This window comes from Myxine glutinosa, chromosome 12 (genome assembly GCF_964187855.1).
Source record: "Myxine glutinosa chromosome 12, kmMyxGlut1.1, whole genome shotgun sequence".
Classification (NCBI taxonomy): domain Eukaryota; kingdom Metazoa; phylum Chordata; class Myxini; order Myxiniformes; family Myxinidae; genus Myxine; species Myxine glutinosa.
Window position 1 is genome coordinate 18,713,163 of NC_136272.1, and position 26,682 is coordinate 18,739,844.

General features: G+C 44.8%; 2 protein-coding genes across 2 annotated transcripts in view; one reads left to right on the forward strand and one right to left on the reverse strand.

Moving 5' to 3' along the window:
- Positions 1–26,682, forward strand: part of NDUFAF7 (NADH:ubiquinone oxidoreductase complex assembly factor 7) — a 486,324-nt gene that overhangs the window by 298,046 nt on the left and 161,596 nt on the right. The gene's annotated exons all lie outside the window — the stretch shown is intronic.
- LOC137438148 (BAG family molecular chaperone regulator 5) lies at positions 1,849–24,809 on the reverse strand. Its single transcript, XM_078766539.1, has 6 exons — positions 24,781–24,809; positions 14,239–14,353; positions 10,458–10,639; positions 7,779–7,935; positions 4,626–5,311; positions 1,849–4,439 (listed from the first exon to the last, which is right to left on the reverse strand). The coding sequence occupies exons 3-6, from the start codon at positions 10,617–10,619 to the stop codon at positions 4,302–4,304; spliced, it is 1,143 nt and encodes a 380-aa protein (XP_078622665.1). The 5' UTR covers positions 10,620–10,639; positions 14,239–14,353; positions 24,781–24,809; the 3' UTR covers positions 1,849–4,301.

Consider the following 26,682-nt stretch of genomic DNA (forward strand, 5'->3'; position numbering starts at 1 on the left):
AATAATGGATTGAAATGGATATAATGAAATAAATGATTTAAATTTGATTCAGCTGTTCTCAAGTATCACATTTTCACCTGACATGATTTCTGACCTTTCACTTTTGATGCCAAAATATCAGTTCATCTTTGCATCATAATATATACTTTTACCAAGTTTGGTCAAAATCCCATCAATGGTTCACAAGTTACCGCGGTAGCAGAATTTTTACCGAAGGTAACCTCTTGACCCCAACATCTAATCGGTTCATCTTTGCATTATTGTACATACTTGCACCAAGTTTGACTTGGATCCCTTCAGCTGTTCTTAAGTTGTCGTGGTAACAAAAACCCATCACGGACGCACGGATGGACAGACAACCCAAAAACATAATGCCTCCTGCAACTTTGTCGGCGGAGACATTAAAAAAAGACAAGCTACATTAACAAAATGTGGTACATGTCCTTCTTCAAGCTTTTCATGTATTCAAATACGATTTCACACATGCGGCACCAACAGGTATGCACACATTCAAAAAGCTATGGGCTGTCTTCACCTAATTGTGAAACCGGTGGAAGCAAGTCGTGATGAAATGTTCCAAACGGGGCGTTTTCCAAACTGTTTGGAAATGTCCTCTTGTGGAATTATCAGAAGTCGTCACTTGAGTGATATTCTCTTACATCAGACAAAGTGAGTTAAGTCAGTGGTGGCGTAGACCTCACAAAACTTGTTCCGCACACGTTCAACGAACCTTCAACTTCTGTACATATTGTCCTGCTGGAATGGGGGGCCATTTGTATGTGACAACAGGGAGGAAGAATAAAAGCTTGTTGGAAAGGGGGTGGGGGCATTGAAATGTAGAAATTAAGTTGAGAAAAGCAATCAAAGGAGTCTTCTATTCTCTACAAGGGTAAGGATCATGAAAGTGCAAGGTTAAAAGGTTAAACAGACAGTGAGGATAACGGAGCAACAATTGGTTACAACCCTCATGGGAGTAACAGGAAAAAATACTGAAATCACCAAGTAAGAGAGCATAGGTCAGACAGAACAACCAAGTGGAATGTGTGAGGGAAGGAGAAAAAAATATATATATGAGGAAATAGAAGAGAGAATGTGTATAAATAGAAGGAGTGGGGGTGGAGGGAGGTGGGTGTCAAAAATTTATATTTTTGTAAAAGCGTGCCAGACTAAGTGGGGTTGTGCTGTTGTGGTCAGGGAGGTCAACGGTTCGATTTCAACCCCTGCCGAGTCATACCAAACACTTTTAAAATGGTACGTGCCGCTTCCTCACTGGACAAGCAGAATTCAGAGGATAAAGCACGGATTGCATCGGACTGGAGATAGGAGGGTTGAGGTTGGTGAGGTGAGATGTCTCCCTAAAAATGCCCCACTGACTGAGGACAGAAAACAAAGCCACTAGATGGCGCAACCGGCAACCCCAGAACTCCAGGAAGTTGCGTCGTTGGACTGTGTTTGTCTGACGTCGAGTGCTGCGTTGACTGGTGTCTTCATTTATGTAAGTGATTTGTACATTTGTAAGGCTGCAATGTTTAAGGAATATAATCAATTCATGCTTTGCCTTGCTATTCGATTCTGAAAAACAACTACAGCAAGGTAGAGCACATACCTCCGCGAGGCTGAACAGTTTACATTTTGTAACCCACAGATAGGCCAGATTCCAATCCGGATCTTCACCAAAATCTAATCAATTTGTCCTTGTCATACACCCAACCTGTCCACAAGGTTTCGGCCGAATCTGTCCGTAACGCTTTGATATATCTTGCTCATAGACAGACAGACTGGGGTGAAAACATAACCTCCGTCCACCTTTGGTGGCGGAGGTAACAAGAGAAAACAATTTCCATTCAATCGTGTTTCCAAAGCTTTTTAATTCAACTTGTGCAAAGTAAACAGACGCAGGCAAACCATCCACTAATTTTCACAAAATAAGAACCGATACAAATCTGCTCCAACAACAACAACAACAAAGACCCAGTGTTATCCGAGTCTGAGAATTGTGACAAATTCACTCAGTGAATGAGAAAACACGGGTTATTTAATTTTTGCCAAAGATGATTGATTTAAAGTATATTGCGGCAGTAAGAGAACACACAGGACGTAGATGTGACAATAAAAAGGGGTCGTGCATAGTTTTAAAGTCACGTTTGCACAATGCCCGGAAATATAGCACGTGCTTGTAATACAGTAGGCCTGCACTCACTTTGCTCTTGCATCAGCCGTGCAAAATGGTTATTTTGCAAGTGAAAGGGCATAAAGAAATAGAACCGAGAGCAGAAGGGTATGGTACTTGCAATAAGTAAACGGAAGGTGAACCAGTGTTCTGCGTCGGTAGACAGGTAAGAGGATAGATGAAATTGACGGGACGTCAATCGAGGTACGCTAACCGCTGTAGGAAGCAAGGAGTAGCTGAGGTTTCGGGTGTTGACGCTTCGTCGGAGCAAACGGTAATATTTTACCATTTCGTTCCACAATACGATGGCGCACTACCGACCGACCGACCGACACACACACACACACACACACACACACACACACACACACACACACACACACACACACACACACACACACACACACACACACACACACACACACACACACACACACAGTGTTTGAGGTTTGAAGAAGAATCGGAATTTGTTTGAAGAAAAAGTCATCAGTGCAAGCTTGGAAACTGGAGATATAAAAGGACCATTGCATACAATCTGGGACAAAAACAATGAGGAAAGGAAAATGCTTCTGTAATGCAAAAAAAAAAAAAAAAAAAGGTAAAAAAGAGAACAAATGACCACCCGAATGCAGTACAGGGATTGGTTATGATGACCATGTGACATTAGAGGGAAGTTGCACAGAAGGTTTCCTGGGAACCATAATCAGACTATAAGTAGCCATTATCGTGCTGTTAAAGATGGAACACGGCAAGCATCAGCAAGGATGTTAAACTATCTGGGCCTGAAGAACACACTATTCTATCTCTCCTAAAAGAAAGGCGTTTGGGACCGTACACTCAACGACATCATACAAATGTCTTACCTGAGTGGGTGCTTGTAATGAAGTCGTTGTGCAGAGTGGCTAAACTGCACACTTAGTGTTGCTTTATTATCTACAATGCAATGCCTTTTGTTCTTCATTTTCCATCTTTAAGCTCCTCCATCACCCTTGCTGTAGAAATTATGAAGGAAGAAGAAGACAACCTTGAACACAATTAAAGGGTTGCTAATGTTGGGGTGGGTGTGCGTGAGAGAGACAATAATAGAGAAATGACGGGAAACAGGGTGGGACCGACTAGATACCTGGTTGGAGGGATGGGTGGTGCCCTTTAACATGAGCAGTAGCATTCTAGTGCCAATTACAAGTTTCCCTGAAGGTATGAGGAAGAATCAACCCCAATGTGCGACATTGGATGATGACCGAACCACCTTCGGTGGAGACCTCTTCTGAGCCAAATGTGTGTTTGTCCATCCCTCAGCGACCTACCGAGACTAGCTCAGTCTCCATTAGCTCAGAATCTCAATCGACTTCCTCCTTCAGCAACATTTGAACCCCGACCTCTGGGAAGTCAGTTGAACGTCCTTGCTATGAGATGCGCGTAAAATAACAATTAACTTAGTGATTTCACCAGGTCCATTCATAAAGCTAAAAGGTACGGCAGCATGTTTTCGATCCACGCACAAGTGCAAATTGAGGAAACAAACAAAAACATAAATAGCGCAAATACAAAATGTGGAGCAACATACAAGCTTTTCCAATAAACAGCCAATCAGGAAAGTTCAGTGTCTACATCGATCCTTAGACTATTGGCAGCCATCAAATACCTCAAAGAAGATCACACCCAACCGGTCAGCTCAATTACTCAAGATAAAACGCCGTACCAGACAAAAGCAGAAAGCTGGGTTTCGACTCGAAGCGGATTAGATCCTGGAACTCGACGGCGAGGATTCTGTGTTTGGAGCCGCCCTGCAATTGAAAAACCAATAGTTCTCCTAACAAGCAACCAGGAAGTGTAACTTCAGCGAAAATTAGTGATCAAAAAGGAAAATTAAACTGCGTTTTGTATTCATCAGCGACAGATCGCGTACCGTACAGTACAACTGTCAAGTCCCAACCAGTGGCAAAACAAACTTCATTCTCCAAGCTCCACGAGTCCATGACGGGACATCACCGTGTGGTCAACGAAGCAAAGGCAATAATCGAGGTCACCTTCAAAAGGTCAGTCATCGATATCGTCAGACTTGATATCGAGATAGGACAACATTCCCTGTGCCGTAGTGACTGCACTGCGGCGCACGTCGCGAGCGCTCCTATCCCCGTGCGTTTCCACCGCATCCAACGCCAGAAGTTGTCGTCAATAATTCTTCGAGGAATAGATAATCCTTGTCACCATGCCGACCAGAGAAGGACAGAACCTGTCTTTGCAGCTCACAGAGCTCCTGCTGTACCTGTGAAAATACATTTCACAAAACAGATGAGGTAGTGAGTGAGGGGCACAACGAATCAAAATACAACGGTGGTGTAAAAGGTATACCAAGCCAAAAGCACTTTTTAATCAAGCGACACAATTATTTGACACGAGCCAATGAAAAAGGAGCAAAGATGTACTCATCAATGTGCCGAGGTGTACCCACCTTCCAGGCCAATGCTTCTGCCGGATGTACTGGCTGCGTGCCCTCATTTTCAGCACCCATCTTTATTTTCCATTCGTCCAATGCGTTGAGGAGATCTCCGTGTGAGAGCAATGCCTGCACCTCCAGCACCGCACGCCTGCGCTCCTGCCGCACGTACGGGTTTCGGCCACTTTGCACCTCATCCAAACGAGCTTGCAGAGCTAGCAGCTGCCTCTGCAACCCTGAGAGTGTCTGGTGTCGCTGTCCCTCATTTTCCACGACAATTTCCGTCGTTTTATAATCCTCTTCCTGTAATGCTGTCTTCGTTGGAGTCTCTGACATATTTGTAGAGTGACAGAGACCAAGCATTTCAGCCTTCAGAAGATTGGCCTCATGCAGGGTCTCTCGGACCTCGGCAAGAGGTGCTGTATCAAGCAAATTTCCTGCCCCACCAACGTTATCTTCCACCGCTGGACCAAAACCGACGCCCATCTCTCCAGCATGGTCGAGGAAGCGAAGAAGCAGAGAAACACGCTGCACAGCGGCTCGGCGGTAAGCACGGATAGTCTCTTGTCCGCAGGCTTCCACGGCGTCTAAGCGCAGCTGTGCAGCATTGAGTGCCTTGGCAAGTCTCGCGTAATGGCAGACTTCTGGACAGCCAGATGCCAGGGACAGCAGCAACTCTTGCTTCATTGGTTCTACCTCAGCTTGGACAGAATATGGGGTGGTAAAAGAAATGATCATCATCAATATCACCATGTACCAAGCTCTACACAGAGAACTGGTTCTGCTGTAGAGGTTTATTGGCAATGGTCAAAATTCCAACAGGATACTCGACCGTGTGTGCATATGAAATTGTTCAGAGTGCCGGCGTTAGCTCGCCTACTCTTCACAAGGAACACCGTACAATCTTAAATGTCCACAAACTAATGCCGGCAGATGGGACACCTAGTTTAACGTCCTTCCGAGGGAGGCCACACACATTGATGAATAACCCTGCCAATGAAACACCAAGATTACAGTTTATAGCTGGGTCTGGATTCAAACCCAGGCTAAACAGCTCATGGGCGAGTGTGCGTACCTCTCGGGCCATGCTGCCAGCCAGGTGAAAGAACAGGGAAACAAAGCTAAAGTATAATGCTAAAAGAAACCACGTGCCCCTGTTCCAACTGCAACAAGATTTATTTCCTTCAGATTGTTTTTGTGGCCCTACTAAACCAATTATCTTGTAGTCCAACAATAATTTGTTGCTCTGGTGTGTGTGTGTGTGTGTGTGTGTGTGTGTGTGTGTGTGTGTGTGTGTGTGTGTGTGTGTGTGTGTGTGTGTGTGTCACCCAAGACTTTGTTGAGGGTCCCAGAAATACACAAGGAAGGGAGGGAAGGCAAGGAGGGTGTGGTAGTTATTCATTAATTTGTGTGCAGCATGTGCCTGGTGTTGCCTTAGCGGTTAGGGTGCCGGCTTGGGATCCTAGGATCCTGGGTTCAAATCCCGGTCGATCGCTGAATTAACGCCAAGGGGGTTGACTCAGCCTGTCATCCTTCCGAGGTCGGCAAATTGAGTACCAGCTTGCTGGGATGAATGATCCCGGTGTGTACCCCGGTTTAGAATAGGTACACCGTATCCCTGCGCATCGTAAGAGCGTGACCAAGGGTTGGCGTCAGGAAGGGCATCCGGCCATAAAAACATTGCCTCAAACAGGGAACCATGATTGTCATGGGGCCCGCAAGGCTAACCCCCGCTCTAGCGGGGAAAATGGCCTTAAAACGATCATTCATTCATATATATATATATATGTGCATACTTGCTTATACCATTAAAGGCAGCATGACTGTGCTACTTTGCTGATTTAATGCCCCTAGTAGGTTAGAGCATTAATCATGGTACTGTCAATAACTCGCCTCATCTTCACATAAGCTACTGTGGGAAGTGTCAAAAATTCTGTATCTGGCTTTGATGCATAGCACCACACCGCACCACACCGCACCACACCACACCAAACACACACACGACCTGATTCCATAGAGCGTGAACACAGAAAATAAAGAATTGCGTACTCGGGAACAAAAAGTAAAAGATAGCATTGATGACTGAGATATCAGTACCTCGCGATTTTGGCCCAAACAACACAGAAACCAAGAATATGACCAAATACGAGGACCTCAAAAATGAGGTCATAAGATCTTGGAATCTGAAGATCAAAATTGTACCAGTGATAATTGGAGGAACAGAAGTAATAAAGAAGAATGTCACTGAGATTTTAAAAACCGTCCCCGAGAATATTATCACAAATAAACTACAACTGGAGGCAATCCGGGGTTCGGTGACGATCCTGAAAAGAGAACTTGGAACAAAACTTTGAAAAGGTTGAACAGTTTGGTCCATGAACCGTGATCCCTTACCGAAGCGGAGGTGGATACTTTGGGTCCTGGGAGGACTCACTTCCACCACCTGAAACCCGGAAATGGAGATAACAACCAACGACACACACACACACACACACACACACACACACACACACACACACACACACACACACACACACACACACACACACACACACACACACACACACACACACACACACACACACACACACACACACACACACACACACACACACACACATTCCCGCCTCGGCAGTGTAATTAACAATTCTCTGTCTTTAACAATTCAATACCAAATCCTTCTAGTTTCACCATTTTTCATCAATTATAATTATAATCTCCATGGACATCGAGACTGTAGCTCAGAGGTGGCATACTTGCCTATCACTTGCTTAATCTGGATTTCATTCCCGACACTGTTATAAAAACTGGCATTCCGGTGCTTCACGGACAAGACGTTACATCAAGAATGAGTATGCCTTTGTTGGAAGAGACTAACACCAGGGTGCCATTTACTGCTGGTGGACAAAACCCCAAATCATCCAGATTCTAGCCTGAACCTACAGGGGTCACTACATCGATGACACGACTACTCTCTTGGAATTGAAGCAACAAGCAGCCAGGTGCGATACACAAATTAACAAACGACCTCCACACTGATTCATCAAGTTCATTAACACAGTGCATTTTAGTGATCTCACCGATTCCCAACATGTTGACCATGTTCAAACACCAAATTGAAATTGTGATGCGAGGCAGTCGTAATGGCACAAAGGCGGTGTTAATTACCAGATATTTGGTCAATAAGGTCGATGACTTGGCGATTCTCCATGGTGCATTCCTCCAAGGGCCTGCATTCAGGCCAATGTTCCACCAGATCGACAGCCATGTACAACCACGCCACTGCGTTCTGGCGTGCACTCCGCACGGCCTCGGCGCCACCTGCCTGTACCACAAACAGCCTCAACTACTTAACACTCACCACATTAGGAACTGTAATCCAGATCAATGTACTGCAGCCCATTCTTGATGCAAGCATTTCATCATCCAAATCATTTTCATTGGATGACATACTTGAATGACCAATTTATATGAATACTATCGTACCATGTACCATAGGGTGGTCCAAAAAAACATCGATCTCTCCGATTTTGATGCTCTACTGGATTATTGTTAGAAATGGTCTAAAACATTCACCCACCAAATATTTTCGCTCAATTCCATCTAGAAACTCATACACACTTCAATTGAAATATGGCGTTTTTCACCAAATTTGGCTAAATGAGAACAATCCAATAGCAACCTAGGTGGAAAAAGTACATGCACTATTGTACTAAAAGCCATTTTGTGGTTCATAACTTTTTGCATGCGCATTGCGCCTGTGAGTGTGAAATCATCATGGTCGAAACATGTTTGACAATGCTTGAAACATGTTCAATGTTCATACATGTCTGATTCATGTTTCGACCATGAGGACTTCACAGGGGTATGTACCATCAATGACATTATTTAGGAAAAAAATATTTCTAAAGTCTTTGTAAGTCATTAAAATTGACCAAATGACAAATTTATATGTTGAGTGTGTATGAGTTTATAGATGACTCAGATGCAAAATATTTTTTGGGTGAATGATTTAGACCATTTCTAACAATAATCCAATAGAGCATCAAAATCCAAATAAAAAAGTGATTTTTTTTTGCATTTTTGGACCACACTAATGTACCAGTACTAATATGTATTTTTGTCCAAAACTGATCCAAATCAACAGAACTGCAAGCCAAGTCATATAAAAGACATATTGGGTGCAATGTATCTTTGTGTTATTCATCATGTACGTGTCGTGTTTCTAACGTTCTTCAATATCTACTAGGTTCTCTTTGTTGCATGAAGATTGAGAAGGTGAACATACAAATTTGGCATCCATTCAGGATACTGACTTAAAGGACAAAAACCGTTCTACTCCTCTCACACTTCCCCCCTACACCAAATGTTTAAATATCGCAATACGTACATCATACCTATATAATGCTCATATATTTGGCAGAGTCCAGGTGAGAGATGAAAGCATACAATTATCATAAACTCGTGGGGTACCTGTGCTCTGCACAGGTGGGAAGCCAAAAACAAACAAAACGTGGAAACGGTGAATGCTAAACCATGGATCCAATAAATTCCACAATTCCTGAGCCACCTTTAGTCGAACAGCAGGTTCGTGAAGGACTTGGGGAAAAAAAAACGTACCCCATCTGAATGGTTCTTATACCTAGTTAATGGCGAATCTGCATATGGCGAATCCGCGAATATCACGGTCAGAAAGTAGAAACCCTCACGTCATTTCCTCGTTCATATTTAAACTCAATATCTCTATTTTGCATTCCAAACAGCATCATTCCAATCATACATTAATACGACAACAAAATACCGTGTTAAATCACGTTTCTATTGAGATATTATCAGACCAGCTAATTGTCGTCGTCTGTTCACTTCCCGATTTGGGAGCAGGCCAGTATCGAGTCAATTTCAAAATCATAATTTTATTGAGGAATTTATGAAAGCATCCTACCTACCTTAACAACATCCGCTCGGACCCCAAAACTTTTTTCTTTTTTTTGTGCACAGGATCGAGGCTCGTGAAAGAGCTAACATGTAGCACACAAACAAAAATCAGACACACAAAACATATAATAAGGGTAGCAGTAGACAAGATGGGGAGAGAAGGGGGAGCACACAAACGCAACATTTGAGAGCAGGGACATCGGGAGAGGGCTTGGGGGGAGGAGGCGTGGGAAGGGGTGGGAGAAGTATAAAACACAAGGACACTGCAAGGACTTCCAGGAAAGAAGTTGTTATTTCAAAAAAGTGGATCTGGGGTGAAATTAACGGGGGTAGAAAAGATCAAGGTTTTGGATGGGGTGGATAAGAGATGGTGGTGAACAGCTGTTTTAAAGACCTGGAGGGAGGAGTGAGATTGAAGAGAGTGAGGGAGTTTGTTCCAGAGGCGGGAGAAAAGGGGAATGAAAGGGTGAAAGTGGGTAGAGAGTCTTGATTTTGGCAGTTTAACCATAAGAGGGTTGCAGGCAGATCCCCCGGTGTCATTCGCGAAGAGTAGGCAAGCTATAATTCTTCCTATTCCCCGATATATTGTACTTATTGGATATGCATCAAATGACAACCATCTTGACTACATGGTCTGTGGTGTGTCATTGATCACTTGCTTCTGGCTCAGAGTGGGGTTTCTCAGCTGTGACTCTTTCCTTATTGAAATATATTGCAAAGTGAAAAGCACTTCCAACTTTATAATCACTTTCACACCATTTTCACTTTTTGAAAATACAGGTAACTCATGAAAGAGCTAAAAGGACATAGAGTGGACAGCTGACAAACGGATGGCAACAGACTGACATTAGTATCATGAAAACTTATTCTTCAATCTCTTTTCATGTCAACTTCACGGGATGGTTTACATACCTTGATTTTCAAAAGCTTCAACATTGCTTCTTGGAGGTCCTCAATGAGTTCTTCATTCTCTAGGCTATGCTCGTGTCCTTCGATGTTGTTGCGGACCTTCTCCAGGATGTTATGAATATCCCTCACTGCCTTACTCTCCTTTGCTTCTTCATTGCCCTCCATTGCAAAATGCTCACCGTGCTCTGCAAAAAAATCGGGGAAAAACAAAAATTGGGTTTGAATGCTGATTGGAAACAGTGTATCAATAGAAATGGACGAAAATTAAAAGGGTATATTTTTGAAACAAGAATATTTATCCGAACCAATATTACAGATGTAGAAACTTGGAACTTTTGTCCAACACCAACTTCCATTATGTTTATTTTCTCCCTTATTGACTCCTCTATCCTCCCTTTATTCTTTCCAATCCCTCTTTTCTAAATTAATACGCTCACCCGCCAAACATTGACTGTGTAATGCAAGTATACATCCTCAAAGCACCTAATCATTTGAAGTTTTTGAAGTGTGCGCATTTAGGGTATATTATTTTAAATATCACAGTTAAAATGTTACACAGTTGAAAGCCCACAGTACATGTGTACACACTTCAGGTTATGGAAGAGCCCCCCCCACCCTCCCCAAAAAAATATTTAGAGCTAATTTAAGAACCAGAAAAGAAGTCAGTTCGCCAAAACTGAAATATCACAATAACTCATTCATGACATTAAAACAAGAGGCCTAAAGCAAAGAAAAACAAGAACGAAGTTGATGGCATGCCATTGCAAATCCCCACACTTCCCAACATGAAAGACAGCAAAAAGTTCCACCAGGAATGAACCATTATCAAATTTTGAGTTGTAATCATTTTTCCCCACCGCTGTAACTTTAAGACCCCACTGCCTGAGGCATGAACCGGGGGTCAAACCCCCCCCCAAAAATCATTACATATTTCATGTGTCTCAATGTTGATTGCACGTATACAATATAAAGTTTAATTTTTTTAAATGTTTTAAAATGTGCCCCGAATTGCATTTTTCTCGTTTTGACCTTTCGACTCCTCCCTAGGGGTGGGGCCAAAATTGCATTGCTCTTGCACGATCTTGCCTTGTGGTGGTCATAACTACCATGTTTAGTGAATTTCTGGCCAACCATTTAGGAGGGGATACCGTGACGGATGGACAGACAGAGCCAATCACAATATTCATTCCCCCATTTTTTCTCAAAGTGGATGGGGATAAATACAAAGGGTGTTCCAAATCGACCTGGACAACTTTGTTGTTAATATAATTAGTACCACAAATGATACGATATCAATTGTTGAATATGATACAGAAAATCAAAGCTTTCTTTATTTTCAGGTCTGGTGGTTTAATGCAAAAGAAAATGGTGACTCCACAGGAGAAGGAGCGGTGCATCGAATGTTCATAGAGACGAGATCCGACAAGCTAGTTCAGCGTAATTTCCGTACAAGGTATGGAAGGAATTCGCCATCGCAGACTAGTATCTGAGAGTGGTACAAAATTTTTAAAGAGACTGGAAATTGTCAGAAACAGTAAAGTACCGGTCGACCAAGCACAAGTGCAGCAGATGTTGAATGGGTGCGTGAATCATTTCAACAAAGTCCCAGAAAATCAATCCGACGCGCATCCAGAGAACTGGGATGGACAACCAACCACCTGTACACAGGATTTTGTATAAACGACTAAAGATTTATTCCTATAAGGTGCAGATCTACAGGAACTCAAACCAAATGACGGACCCAAACACAAAGCGTTTCCCTTGGAAATGCTCAATCGTATAGAGGATGACGAAGATTACCTGAAAAAGGTCATGTTCACAGACGAAGCTTGCTTTCATGTATCAGGGAAGGTCAACCAGCACAATGTGAGGATCTGGGGTTCTGAAAATCCCCACGTGGTCAATGAGTACATATGTGACAGTCCAAAGTTCAACGTGTGGGGTGGTCTTCTCCATGACTGCGTTGTGGGTCCGTTTTTCTTTACGGAGGATACAGTGACCTCAACAATTCACATGAACATGTTGGAAGGATTCACCTTCCCACAGATTGAAGACCTGCAACCCTATATCAGTTTTCAACAGGATGGTGCTCCCCCTCATTGGACCTTAGTCGTTCGAACCATCCTGAATGAGAAATTTCCAGGTCGCTGGATTGGCTGAGACGGACAAACTGCCTGGCCCCACGATCACCAGACATAACCCTCCTTGATTTTTTTTTCTCCATGATTCACGTCAAAGGTGTTTTCTAAAACACAAAGGTGGCAAACCTGCAGGATCTTCATTATCGGATCACAGCTGCATGCACACTGGTGGATCCAAACATGCTGAGCTCAACATGGCAATAACTCATGTACCACCTTGATGTCTTGCATGTGACAAATGGAGCTCACATTAAAGTGTATTGATGGTGTGCACAAAACGTTATGAGTTTCTGTATCATATAAACCAAAGGGTATCATTGTATCATTTGTGGTTCTAAATATATTAACAACCAAAGTTGTCTGTGTCTGTTTGGAACACCCTGTACAATACATTACTACATGGAAGGAGCACAGAAACAGCAACAACTACAGTCACCATGGCAGCAGCAGCAACAACAACAATGTGTATTCATTTTTAGTGTTTCACTTCATTTTAAATCATCAGTGAGACTCACAGATAGACATGCAAGGTGTTTGTGAAGTTATGTTTGTTATTTAAGCACAATGTGATTTGTTATTAATCAAACCTGTCAGCAAAGCGATCAGACAGGCATAGCTAGTTATTATAAATCACACAGCATTCCAGGACACAAGATCTCAATTCATTTGTGAGGGTAGACTTTACAACCAATGCTCATCTGGCCCATTAGGTGTTTATGGTTGGCTCAGATGAGGTTGTAAAACAGCTGGAACTCCATTGAGTAACCAGTTGCTTCCCATATTCACAGCATGATCGAGCTCTATCGCCACATTCAATCAGTATGAGAGTTGGATCACAAGTCAATGTGTTTCTAAGTGCACATGCCTCTTCTCTTGTGCACTATAATAAGGGTAGCAGTAGACAAGATGGGGAGAGAAGGGGGAGCACACAAACACAACATTTGAGAGCCGGGACATCGGGAGAGGGCTTGGGGGGAGGAGGCGTGGGAAGGGGGGGGGGGGGTGGAAGAAGTATAAACACAAGGACACTGCAAGGACTTCCAGGAAAGAAGTTGGTATTTCAAAAAAGTGGATCTGGGGTGAAATTAGCGGGGGTAGAAAAGTTCAAGGTTTTGGATGGGGGAAGATAAGAGATGGTGGTGAACAGCTGTTTTAAAGACCTGGAGGGAGGAGTGAGATTGAAGAGAGTGAGGGAGTTTGTTTCCAAGTGCACAACTTCTTCCTCTTCTCCATGTATTTCTCCTGCAACTGCCTCACAATAAAGAGCACGTCTGTCATTCCTCTTCCTGGCATAAATCCAAACTACATTTCGTCGATCTTCACCTTCTTCCTTATCCTCCTCTCCAACGCCCTTTCCAATACCTTCATTCCATGCTCCAATAACTTTATCGCTCGGTACGAGTGTTACGTGCTCCTCCCCGACCCCCTGGTCACGGTGTACCTCCGAGCCCCGAGAGGAGTCACGGCAGAAAGATGCGTTATTCTGTATGTCAAAGATCAACGGTGAAACCACACCAATTGCTACTCACAAACAAATATTGTATTAAGATCACACCAGAATAACAGTACAACAATAATAGTATTCAATAGTACAATCAAGATGTCCTATGATCGCACCATCAATTTTGTAATACAGAACTCACTGTGCTCCAAATGAGTGAAACAAGAACATTCCCCAATGTCTCTTATTCCCGGCTTCAAGCCAACGTAGATTCGCTCCAGCGATCGCCAGAACGGTGTCCAATCGAGACCAGAATCCTGTGCGGATGGCAAGTACAGTCACACAGCCGAAAGCTGCACAAAGGTGCCCTCAAGACGACTGGGAAATCACACCCTCGGGTATGGACTTTCACGGCTCACAGTCGGCGAACCGCAAATTAATCTTCAGAAGCCACGGTGCACACACACACACACAAGATACGTCTGAAAACGGCTGACGAAGCAAAGAAACCTTGCTCGACGCGCGAGTCAAAATGGCCGACGACCCGTTCTTGAGACATAACGGCCTGGCGATAATTCTCCTCGGAATCCACCGCCAAAAACCTGACACACAGGTTGATCGGTCACAGCGATGACAACTCTGTCGCCGGAAGCCCTTTCCCGGGAATCCCGAAAGTTTGCTAGTGACTCCCGTTCGACAACGTTCACTTCAGAACTCGGAGCGGCTCGGCTTTCTTGTCCGACTCACTCGCTCCGCCCTCTTTTTTCTCTCTTCCTCTTCGTCGCCGTCCGGTTCCCGTTTCATTTAAAACATTAATTTTTTTCCCTTTTGACAATAATAATTGCTATTTCCCTCAAACAACAATTTATCTATAATTCCAGTAATCTCTGTGTGTATGCGACCGCTGTTTCTCGACAACTACCGGTCCGATATACTTGAAACTTGCCAGGTATATTGCTGGGGACCCGAGGATGTGCCTTTTCAAGGTTTCATATTAATCGGACAAGTAGTTACCGAGCTATGTCCAAAAAACGATTCGACCAATCAGAGAGCAGCGAGCTACCGAGCTATGGCGATTTAGCCGTTCGCCGTTCGCTTTGGCTTTGCGAATGGACCAAACCATTTCATGTAAATAGAGGGGGGGGTTCTACCGTACTCGCAAGCCGTTCGCTTTGGCTTTGCGAATGGACCAAACCATTTCATGTAAATAGAGGGGGGGGGGGGGGATATAATTTTAGATATATATATAGTACGGGCATGCCCTAGTAATAACAATACATGGAACCAGAAATGTTTCAAGTGGATGAAAACCACCACAACGGAAGCGACGAATCCGTAACACCTGATGCAGCAAAGCTGCCCCAAACCATAATATTTCCACCACCATGCTTTACAGTTGGTATCAGGTTCTTGTGGTCAAATGTTGTCTTTGGTTTTCACCAGACATGTATTCTGGTACTGTGGCCAAATAGCTCTACCTTTGACTCATCTGTCCAGAGCACATTGTTCCAGAAGTGCTTGTCTTTGCCTAGGTGTTCATTGGCAAACTTTAGTCTTGCCCTGATGTTCTTTCTGGACAGTAAAGGTTTCCTCCTGGCACACCTCCCATGTAGATCAAATTTGTGCAGCCTATTTCTAATGGTAGACTCGTGCACTTTGACATCAACAGTGGCAAGAGCTACCTGTAGGTCCCGTGATGACATTCTGGGGTTCTTAGAGACTTCTTTCAGCATCTTGGACTGCTCTCGGGCTGAACTTGCTGGGGCGGCCTGGCCTGAACAAGTTGGCAGTTGTTTGGAATCTTCTCCACTTGTAGATGATCTTCCGGACAGTCGAATGATTGATTTCAAATTGTTTGGAGTTCTTTTAAAATCCCTTCCCAGACTCGTAGGCATCCATAACATTCTTTCTGAAGGCCTCAGAGAGCTCTTTTGATCTAGGCATGGTGACGCCGCACACTTCAACAACAAAGAGCAAACCAAACTAAATGTCTGAGGTTTAAATAAGACAGGTTCCTCCAAGATCCTCTCGAACGATGTTCTTATCATTTGCACCTGAGCCGGTGCACCTGATTCTAATTTTAGGTATTTGAAGTAGTGATAAATGTGGGGGTGTACTTACTTTTTCCACATGCGAAATTTGCATTTATGTTTATTTAAATTATACAATGGACTACAAAATGTAAATGTTTCATGATATTTGTTATATTATATCACCTTCATCTATCAATATTGTTGAAATGAAGATCAAATAGCTATATGTTGAAATATGTTGAAAAAGTCAAAACTTTACATGGGGTGTACTTACTTTTTCACGTGACTGTATGTATATATATTTTTTCCATATATATATATATATTGTTGCGGATATGGGATTTACATCCATCCATATCCGCTTGTAAATATTCCCCTATTTCCTCAATACTTCCCAACTATCCCCATTCCCCCATTCCCTCGTCCCATTTTCTGTAAACAACACTCTGTAGACCCGACCTCCCCCTATTTCCCCCATTAAATGTCGCATCCAGGTCCACCGCATCTCACGTAGACAACTATAGGACATCTTGCTAGTTATTCTTAGTCTATGTCAGTTAAGGACTCGTTTCCATTGATTCTGACTCTTCGTTGCACCAGAATGTGATTGTATGGCACCGTTAGGAAGTTTAGGACCTCCCAATACCTCCCCGCAGCTCTTCCTCACGGTTCAGCAACAACAACAACAACAACAACGGTGGCGGCGCGGGGAGTGCGCGTCCTCACTCTGGCTTGGTTGGTGGGGGGTGTTGGGAGGGCACCAGGCCTTACCAACGAGCCGCCATCGCACATGTGCTCGACGGGGTTGCCAAGTAGGGGCTCGCTGTCAGCTCCTCGTCAAGGGCGGAGCCCGGTAACCCCCGCACCCAATAGAAGCGGCGGACCGGTCCCATCTGGGGCGGAGCCAACGAGCCGAGGGCGTGTGACTCCCCGCTGAGCATGCGCAGGAAGAGGGAGGTGACGTCAGATGCGCGCTGAGCTTGGAGAGAGAAGGACGCCACCTCCGGGCGCTGTGACACCTCCCCGCATCTCTGGACTGGACCGTGCTTTATCCTGTCCCTGAGCCAAGGTGCACCTTGTGCTATCGACTGCCTGTCCTTCCCTGCCATCAATCCCTGTGTAAGTCAGTCTTGTCCCGTTTGTCTGTGGTCTGTCGGGGATAAGATAAGACTGTAACTAAGTGCCCATCTCTTCTGTGTCTTTACCTCATTACCTTGTAATCTACCCCTTTTCTCCACCACTAATTATATCCTCCTCCGGAGGTCTTGAGAACTGTACCCCTTGCGTCGTTTCATTTATCCCAGTCGTTGTGTCCTTTCCATCATTGATTTAGCGTAGCGCGATTTGGCCAACGTTCGAGTGGAATCGGGTGAGTTGGGGGTAATCGGGTAAATTGTGCGAACACGGCGGCCATTCCGCTCGGTCAAGCAACATCTGAAGCCGTGTCCGTAACAATATATATATAATATATATATATACTAGCAGAAGTACCCGGCGTTACCGGGCGGAGGAAGGGGAGGGGAACGGGGGGGGGGGGGGGGGAGTAGAGGGGAACGGGGGGGGGGAGGGGAGGGGAATGTGGGGGGTGGAGAGGAGAGGAGGAGGATGGGGAGGAGGGGAGGGAAGGGGAGGTAAGGAGGTAAGGGGAGGGGAGGGGAGGGGGGGGAAAGGGAGCAGTCAGAAGTGGAAGCTCTTTTACGGAGAATTTATATCTTAAAGGGGAAGGGAGGGGGGAGGAAGGGGAGGAAGGGTGGGGAGAGGGGGAAGGGGAGCAGTCAGAAGTGGAAGCTCTTTTACAGAGAATTTATATCTTAAAGGGGAGGAGAGGAGGGGGAAGGGGAGGAGGAAGGGAGGGTGGAGGGGTGGGGGGAGAAGGGGAGTGGGGAAGGAGGGGGGAAGGAGGAGGAAGGGTGGGGAGAGGGGAGGAGGGGGGGGGGGAGAGGAGGGAAGGGGAGGGGAGGAGGGACACAGGAGAGGAAGGGGAGTGGCTCACGTTTCTGAGTGAATGTGGCTCACGTTTCTGAGTTAAGTGTGATGCCGATCAGGAAGAAGAAGCCATTCTTCCAAATTCGTACACTTCCAGAATTGTTCGATTTATTTGTATTCAAATGTCTGGTAATTGTTTTGTATTTATTTATGCGAATGTGTACTTGTATATAACTGTCATTCATTTAAAAAGGCTTCGGCACTATCGAGCGATTTGTTTTTTTTAACTCCAAAAAAACGAACTCATTTTTTCCATTTTTTTTTTTTTTTTTGGCCGAAAACAGGACCAGGCACTCACTGACGAACCTCTGAAAGTTTGATGAAGATCCGTTCAGCCATCTCTGAATAAAACGCTGACACACAGACAACTCGCGTTTATATATATATATATATATATATATAAATCAGGATTTAAATTTAATTCAAAAATTGATCCAGACGTCTATTCTCTTTCAAACATTCAAACCGACAGAGGTAGTTATGTGTCACAGCATCTGTAGAATTTTCACCCTTTTACTCAACTCCGTTTCGCTGTTATTTGGTGGAGCAAAAAGTCAACTGAGCTTTATAGATATTTAGATATCCTCCAATATATATATATATATATCCAAAGGTGGGCGGTCCGCTTCGAAAGTCCGCTTATCCGCTTATCCGCTGCAGCGGACTAACGTTTTCGAAGCGGATAAGCGAATCGGAACAACCCCCGGAAACCGAAGCGGATAAGCGTAAGCGGACTACCGAAAAATTAAAGCGCATCGCGATTCGCCAAATCAGCTGTTAGCCTGAGCCGTTACTCTAGAATTGTGAATATTTATTTAAGTGAATAATAAGTGAAACCCTAACAACTCGGCTCTCGCCCAATCTCTTCCCGCTCGAGTTCCGTGATGCTTGGGTAACTCTATTTCTCAGGCAGAACACGCCGCTCCCGAGCTCTGCCTCGGTCGAGCGCGTGTTCAGCTACGGGTCGGACATCCTCAGGCCTAAGAGGTCGGCCCTGGCTGCACCGAACTTCGAGGCCCTCGTCTTCATGAAGGGCAACCTCCAAATCCTCAAGAAGGCCCATGAGGTGGAGGAGGAAGACGAGGACTAGTCAACAGACTGCTAGTCTGTTGACTAGTAGACTCTCTTGTCAAAGAAAGGACGAGCAAATTGATTTTTCTTTAATGTAACTTGCATATATTAAAATTATATTTAAATTAACTGTAGCATAGAGTAGAGTCGAGTGGAAAACTTTATTTCAATAAATTTTGAATAAATTTTATTTAAATAAAAATGTATATTTTTGATCTTAAAAGCTTTGTTTGTCTTTGTAGTAGTTAGAAATGGCTATTTAGGCTTAAAAAGCATTAAATTCCCTTTAGAAACGTCAAAAATCACTTTTAAAACGTTGAAGCGCTTTTAAAAAATCGAATCGAAGCGGATAAGCAGTAAGCGGACTAAGATTTTCGGCCGCTGAAGCGGATAAGCGAATCGGACTACACGGGCTGGCGGAGCGGATAAGCGGTAAGCGGACTTAAAATTTTCCGAATCACGCCCACCTTTATATATATCGTCCAATTAATGATTTTCCTATGTAGTACATAGCTACAACAGCAAAAGCTATGAACTTTAATTCATCTCAAAACGAGAAACCCTTTACATAAATCATAATTATTCCATTGCACTCAGTTGAACTTTTATGAAATAACTTCAAATCAATAAATATTTGAGTTCCATGTAGGGTGCGTAAATAAAAGTTCCCTTTTATCATGCAAACAACATGTAGGAGGCAGTTTGTTCAATGTAACAGTCTGAGTGTGAGACTCTTGATGCAGACGCCACAAGCCACAATGCAAATGCAAGTCCTCCATAACTCCCACAGAATGTATTTCGAAGAAATTAACTAAAATCAGGAACTTTTGCCAATGACTAAGATTTTACAAATTCATCAAACATGCCTGGGCAAGGGCTCCCTCACTTAAAAATTAAATTGACGAGATCTAACTTGCCAAGGCGTAGCTCTACCAGCTGCCTGCAAATAAATATGACACGTAAGGTGACTCGACTTTAGCCTTAGCCAAATTCGTAGTGTCAAAGGCTACGATATGAACCCAGACTCGGTGACGTAATGGTTAAGGCATCCACTCTGGGAGTCCACTCTGGGTCTGAAGGTCGGCAGTTCAAATCCAACACCGGCTGAGCATACCAAAGACCAACTACAAAATAGATAATTGACGTGAATATGTCGACGGATATGCCCCCGCCCGTGTTAGATGTCAACACACTGTGACGTTTGACCTCAATTAAAGGAAACATGAGAGAAAGTGTGAGAAAGAAAAGAGAAATAAATAAAAGAGAGAAAACATCACACGATTCAAAACGAGTTATGGTCTGAATTTTTTTTTTATTTTTTATTAAAGGACACATGACCGTTGACCTGCGACCCCCCCCCCCCCCCCCACCCCCAATTGAAAAGGTTCATCTTTCTATGAATAATCTCTAGTTGTGCCAGGTTTGGTCGTTCAGGGGCTCACAAGTTATTGTGGTAACAAATAAAACCGATAACAGATAACGGGCTAACACTCCAAAAACACACAGCCTTTGGCCTTCGGCTGCAGAGGCTTTAAAAGGCACATGCTGCTTCCTGGCTTGACACTCGAAATTTAAAAAGGAGAGAGCACAGAAACCATAGGTTGGCAACCATTGCAGAGGCTTCATGGGCCTAATGGCTTCCACCTGTGTTGAAGCCGCTTCAATTAAGGCAACTCATATTAAATACAACTCTGCTCAGAGTGAAAAAGAAAGTCCGTGGGATGTTGCAAGTTCTTTTTCTTCATGAGATACAAAAGAAAATGTCAGTGTTACAATGTCAGTCGACCGAGAACATAAAAGAACAATGTCTGCATCAGTGGACGGTTCAATAACCTACCTCATGCTCATCCAAAGGTTATTTGGTTTAAACCTGTCAACACGGAACAAATGATATAGTGACCCAGTGACCTACTTGCCGTGGGTCCAAGTACATGCCCTGTTGTGTACAAGATTTGTGACACCCAGCAAGACTTCTTGGCAGACAGGAAGCTTTGGAAACAGCGTGTGTACCAAATGAGTGATGTCAGTTCTTTCATTCAAGTGGAGTAAACACAACCTATTTATGTTTATATATATACTAGCAGTCCTAGCCAACCTATGGGCGACCTTGTTCTAAGCATACAACACGTTCTAATGACACATACCTTTATTTGGGGCGGTGTATAGGCAACTGACAGTTCCCTCAATCACTACCGAAAATAGAAAATACAGGAAGAAAAAGACATAAAATGTCATTGCCCCCGTAGTTTGAGTAATTTTGCTGTACGGAGTTAAAGGCCGCCAGTCGGCCATCTTTGGTCGGATTACAAAAAATCTTCTGCATATGTATACTCTCATGTATTGTCTTTGTGCGAAGCTTGAACAAAATAGGTCCATGCATGTCCGAGAAATGGTTGGAGACACGTTTAAGTAACAAAATGGCCTCCAGTCAGCAATCTTGAATCTGTTCCCGAAAGAAAAATGAAGGGCATATGCAAACCATCATTCATTACCTGTGCGCCAAATTTGAACAACATCGGTAAATGCATGTCTGAGAACCGGTTGAAGACATCGCATTTTTTTTTTACAACTAAAATGGCCGCTAGTTGGCTTTTTTTTTTTTTTTTTTTTTTTTTTTTTGTATACAAGATCGAGGCTCGTGAGAGAGCGAACATTAATCACACAGAAAGACAAACAGACACATAAAACAAATAACATCGGGAGCGGTAGACAAGATGGGGAGAGAGGGGGAAGGACACAAACACATCATTTGAGAGCAGGGACCGAGAGACATGGAGACATCGAGAGATCTGTGGGAGGGAGAGGGCTTTGGGGGGGAGGCATGTGAAGGGGGGGAGGCATGTGAAGGGGGGGGGGGGTGGGAGAGGTATAAACATATGGACACTGTCAGGATTTCCAGGAAATAAGTTGGAATTTCAAACAAGGTGGATCTGGGGTGAATTAGTGGGGGTAGAAAAGATCAAGGTTATGGATGGGGGAAGATAAGAGATGGTGGTGAACAGCTGTTTTAAAGACCTGGAGGGAGGAGAGGGATTGAAGGGAGTGTGGGAGTTTGTTCCACAGGCGGGAGAAAAGAGGAATGAAAGAGTGAAGGTGAGCAGAGAGCCGAGATTTCGGCAGTTTAACCATCAGAGGGTTGCTGGCAGATCTTGTGCGACCTGTAGGAATATTTGGGGGACAGAGCACAGAGAGAGCTGGGGGAGCAAGGCCGGAGAGGAGTCGGTAGAAGACAGAAAGACCACCTACCTGCCTGCGGTGAGTGAGTGAAAGGCCCTCAGAGATAGCTTCATCGCGGGAGATTCCAATGATTTTGAAAGCTTTGGATTCAACAGCGTGAAGCCGAGCCAGGTGTGAGGCAGGAGCACCAGCCCATAGGGGAGAACAGTATTCCATTGAGCTGCGGATGAAAGCCTTGTAAGTGGTGAGGAGCTCAGGTGTGCCGAGGAAGGACTTCGCACGACGGAGGATGCCCAGTCGGCGACTGGCTTTGGAGGCCAGCTTGGAAATGTGGTTTTCCCAAGAAAGATCATGGCAGATAGTGAGACCCAAAAGCTTGAGTGACAGAACTTCTTGGAGAGGATTGTTGAGAAAGTAGATGGGAGGGTTGTCCAGTCGATCTTTTCGGAGAGACATAGTAAGAGAGTGAGATTTGGCAGGATTGAAAGACATGTTCCACTTGTTTGACCAGTCTGTGATTTTGTCCAGGTCTTCAGAGAGTGAGGAGGCTGCAGACTGCCGATCTGAGGGAAGAGGAATGGAGCGGCAGAGAGTGGAGTCATCAGCAAAGAGATAGAGAGGATTTTCCAGAGAGTCAGAGAGATCATTGATAAAGACCAGAAAAAGCACAGGGCCCAGCACACTTCCTTGGGGAACTCCAGCCTGAACAGGAAGGGGAGATGAGAGAAATCCATTCAGGGCCACACGTTGACTACGACCAGAGAGGAAGTCCGCAAGCCATGCATGGAGATTTCCATGGATACCATAGGAGGAGAGTTTGGTGAGCAGAGCTGGGTGCCAGACCGTATCAAAGGCCCTTGATATGTCAAGGGAGACCGCTCTGATTTCCTGTTTGGCATTGAGGACCTCCATCCATTGTTGAGACAGCAGAAGCAGCATGTCCAGAGTAGAGTGACCTGGTCTGAAACCAAATTGATGATCAGAGATCAAGCCATTGGAGAAGAGGAAAGATTTCATATCCGAAGCAATGATGGATTCCATGACTTTGCTGATAATTGGGAGCAGGCTGATTGGTCTGTAGTTGCAAGGATCTGTTTTTGCACCTTTTTTGTGTAAAGCGGTAATGTTAGCTGATTTCCAGGATGCTGGCAGATGACCTTGAGCAAAAGATAGGGTGAAAAGAACAGAGAGAGGGTGAGATAGAGCGGCAGAGCAGGATTTTAGGACCCGTGGGCTGATGCCGTCTGGTCCAGTTGCAGAATCAGAGTCGAGGTTTGACAAAAACTCCTCCACCTTGTCAGGAGAGAAGGACACAGAGTCCAGGAGCAGTTGGGTTCGACTGGGAAAGGTGGGAACAGAGAGAGATGGGTTTGGGACTAAGGATTTCGAGGCGAACACAGAGTTGAGGCATTCGGCTTTGTCACGTGCGATGTCAACTGTGTGGCCATTTGGGCTGGTTGTGGCCGTTGTGGCCGTTGTGGCCGCACGTCAGTGGAAATATTTGATTGCATCGCGAAACAAAATGCTGTGCATATATATATCACCATGTATTGTCTGTCAAGTATGAAAAAAAATCGGTCCATACATCTCCCAGATATGGTTGCAGACGGACTGACTGACACATAGACGGACGGATGGACAGACAAGACCTAATCCTTAATCCACCGTTTCAAACTACGTCCAACAGGGGCTAATAACCGAGACAGGAATACTCCCCCCCTCCCCCTCCCAAAACCATTGGCAAAGATAAAAACACCCCTATACATTAATTTGGGTCATGCTGATCCTATGTCTAGCAAGTCTGGATGTAATCTGGCCAGAACTGTAGGAGTAGCGCGACAAACACACAAACACCAGTCCGTGAATTATAGTAAGGATATACTAGTAGATAGCCCAGTTTCACCATGCTATTGCAAGGCAATTTGTTCCCCAAAGACGGTAGAATATTTAGGGACTTTGCTAGGAATGTCCTTTGTCAGCATGATAGTCACTGAGACTGATAAGAATTATCGGTGAAGCAAATTGACGGAAAGGTAATTGTACGTTGGACGGAATTGACTGAATAGTTTTGGGTTAAATTATTATTATTATATACTTCCGGGAGGTGTGCAAACCAATGAATCTCAGCCAAAACACCACCCATGCACACACCAAAACTGTGCATAACTCAAAATTGCATGAATATGTTATGAATATGTTGTGTGTGTGTGTGTGTGTGTGTGTGTGTGTGTGTGTGTGTGTGTGTGTGTGTGTGTGTGTGTGTGTGTGTGTGTGTGTGTGTGTGTGTATATATATATATATATATATATATATATATATATATATATATAGTTGCGGTTCTGAGAAAGTACATATTTGAGTAATAAAGGTGAAAGGTTCTGCCCCCATAGTTAGTCCACGAGCAACACGTAGGTCACCTTAGAACGTTAGATATTTCTTAGTATATGCGAGATAAGGCCATTTCCAATAGTTATCACCTGCGTTGTGTAAAACAAATAAGAGTAGGTCCCGTTCCATTGTGCCTCCACCCTCCAAATCTACCTCGTTGGGCAGCATCCATCCCACGCCCCGATTAGGCTAATGCACCTTGCTTGCCAGCAGCGTTCGCTGCCCTTGGGTTTTCGCTCGAACCAGCCCAAAGGCCATGAGGTAAGGCCTGGAAAAGGGGCGGAGCACAAGAGTGGGGGTGTGGCCACGTCAGGCAGCCATCAAGGGCGGAGCCGGTAAGACCCCAACAACCAACCAGGGCTCAGTGGGCATGGCTTAAGGGCGTGGTCAGGGCGTGTCTGGCACATTCCAGAGGGTTCGCTGGGCGGCGCTATATAACCACGAGCACAAAGCCCCCTGAAGGACTTGGTTGGAGCGCATTGCATTGTTGGTTACAAGGAATTTGATGGGAGAGCGCATGTGTAAAGAACTTTCCAGAGAACCAAGGACTTTTGTGGAAGGCGCCATTATTCGAGGACTCGCATGCATACGGAGTTGAAAAGGACTTATGCAACAGCGCTCGTGCAGAAGGACTGACGCGCTTTACCAACGAGGACTTGGGGGCTGATGCAGCAGCACTCATTGGAGAGGACTGTGCGGAGAGGGCTGATGCACTTTGATCAAGAGGACTGTCACGTTCGGCTTTGGGTTGCTGAGATCGCCAGTATAACCGCCAGCCGGTTCGTTTATTACGTACGCGGCTAAGCCGTGCAATAATCGCCAGCTTACCGATCCCCTCCATATAATTGTCCGATCCGCGCCACCGACACGCAGAGATCTTTCCTGCCGTCTACCATCTTCACCGCCGTACGAGTCGGGGAACGGAGCAAGCTGTGGACGCCATCTGTGGACCCTCGACCCGACCATCTACAACCCCTGTGTGAGTCTGAGTCTGAGTGTGAACGGGCCCGTGTCCAGGGATAAGTTAAGACTGTTATAAATAAGGCTGCCCTGTGTGAACTTCTCTTCCTTCCCGTGCAATTGTAAATAAACCAATCTGTTCTTCCTGTCTTTCCTGATTCGACCGTCTCAGTGATTTCTCCATTGGGTAAGCGTGGCACGATTAGGAACCGCTCCAATCGGGTTAGTTCCTGTTAATGGCCTGAATCGCGGCTCGCTATCGCTCTGCGTGTCCACTAAAACCGTGGTTCGGGTGGGGTTATTTCCTTGCTTCACTGCCGGTGTTAGTACTTAGGTAATAAGAATTCGGCTTACAACCCCATTTAACGCCGACCGGAAGGAACGTGATAGCCCCGGATCGCGTCGGCTAGTAAAAAGACAAGGGGATTAATCCCCCCTTGGTAAGGGGAAGGCCGACGTTTGAGATCCGCAACAATATATATATATATATATATATATATATATATATATATTATATATATACGAGGTGTGTTCAAAAAGTATGCGACCTTAATTTGTCGTGCGTAAACAAATGAAGCTAGGGAGGCGTTGATTGGTGCACGTATGTAGGCGATCCTAATGCGCACCCGTGAATTTTTTACCACCTGCAGAAGCTGTCATTCGACGGCAGACCGCCGATGAGTGAGGAAGTGTAAGTGAGCGCCGTCGGATTTTCGTTTTTGACAAAATGACGGAAAAACTTGAACAACGCTACTGCATCAAATTTTGTGTAAAGCTTGGCGATTCCCAAGTGGAAACGAGCCGCAAGATTCAACAGGCCTTCGGGGACGAAGCAATGAGCACCACACAGATAAAGGAGTGGTACAACTGCTTCAAAGATGGCCGCACGTCAGTGGAGAGTGAAGCACGTTCGGGTAGGCCCTCAACATCCCGAAATGAGATCGTCATTGACCAATTGAGGACCCTGGTGATGCAGGATAGTCGAATCACGATCAGAGAACTTGCAGACGAGGTGGGCGTCAGCATTGGAT

Coding starts and splice junctions, on each gene's coding strand:
- LOC137438148 (XM_078766539.1), bottom strand. CDS start 10,619: ATGGAGGGCAATGAAGAAGCAAAGGAGAGTAAGGCAGTGAGGGATATT. Junction 7,936..10,457: donor TGAAGCTTTTGAAAATCAAG/GTATGTAAACCA, acceptor TTTGTGGTACAG/GCAGGTGGCGCCGAGGCCGT. Junction 4,440..4,625: donor CAGAAGCATTGGCCTGGAAG/GTGGGTACACCT, acceptor GTATTTTCACAG/GTACAGCAGGAGCTCTGTGA.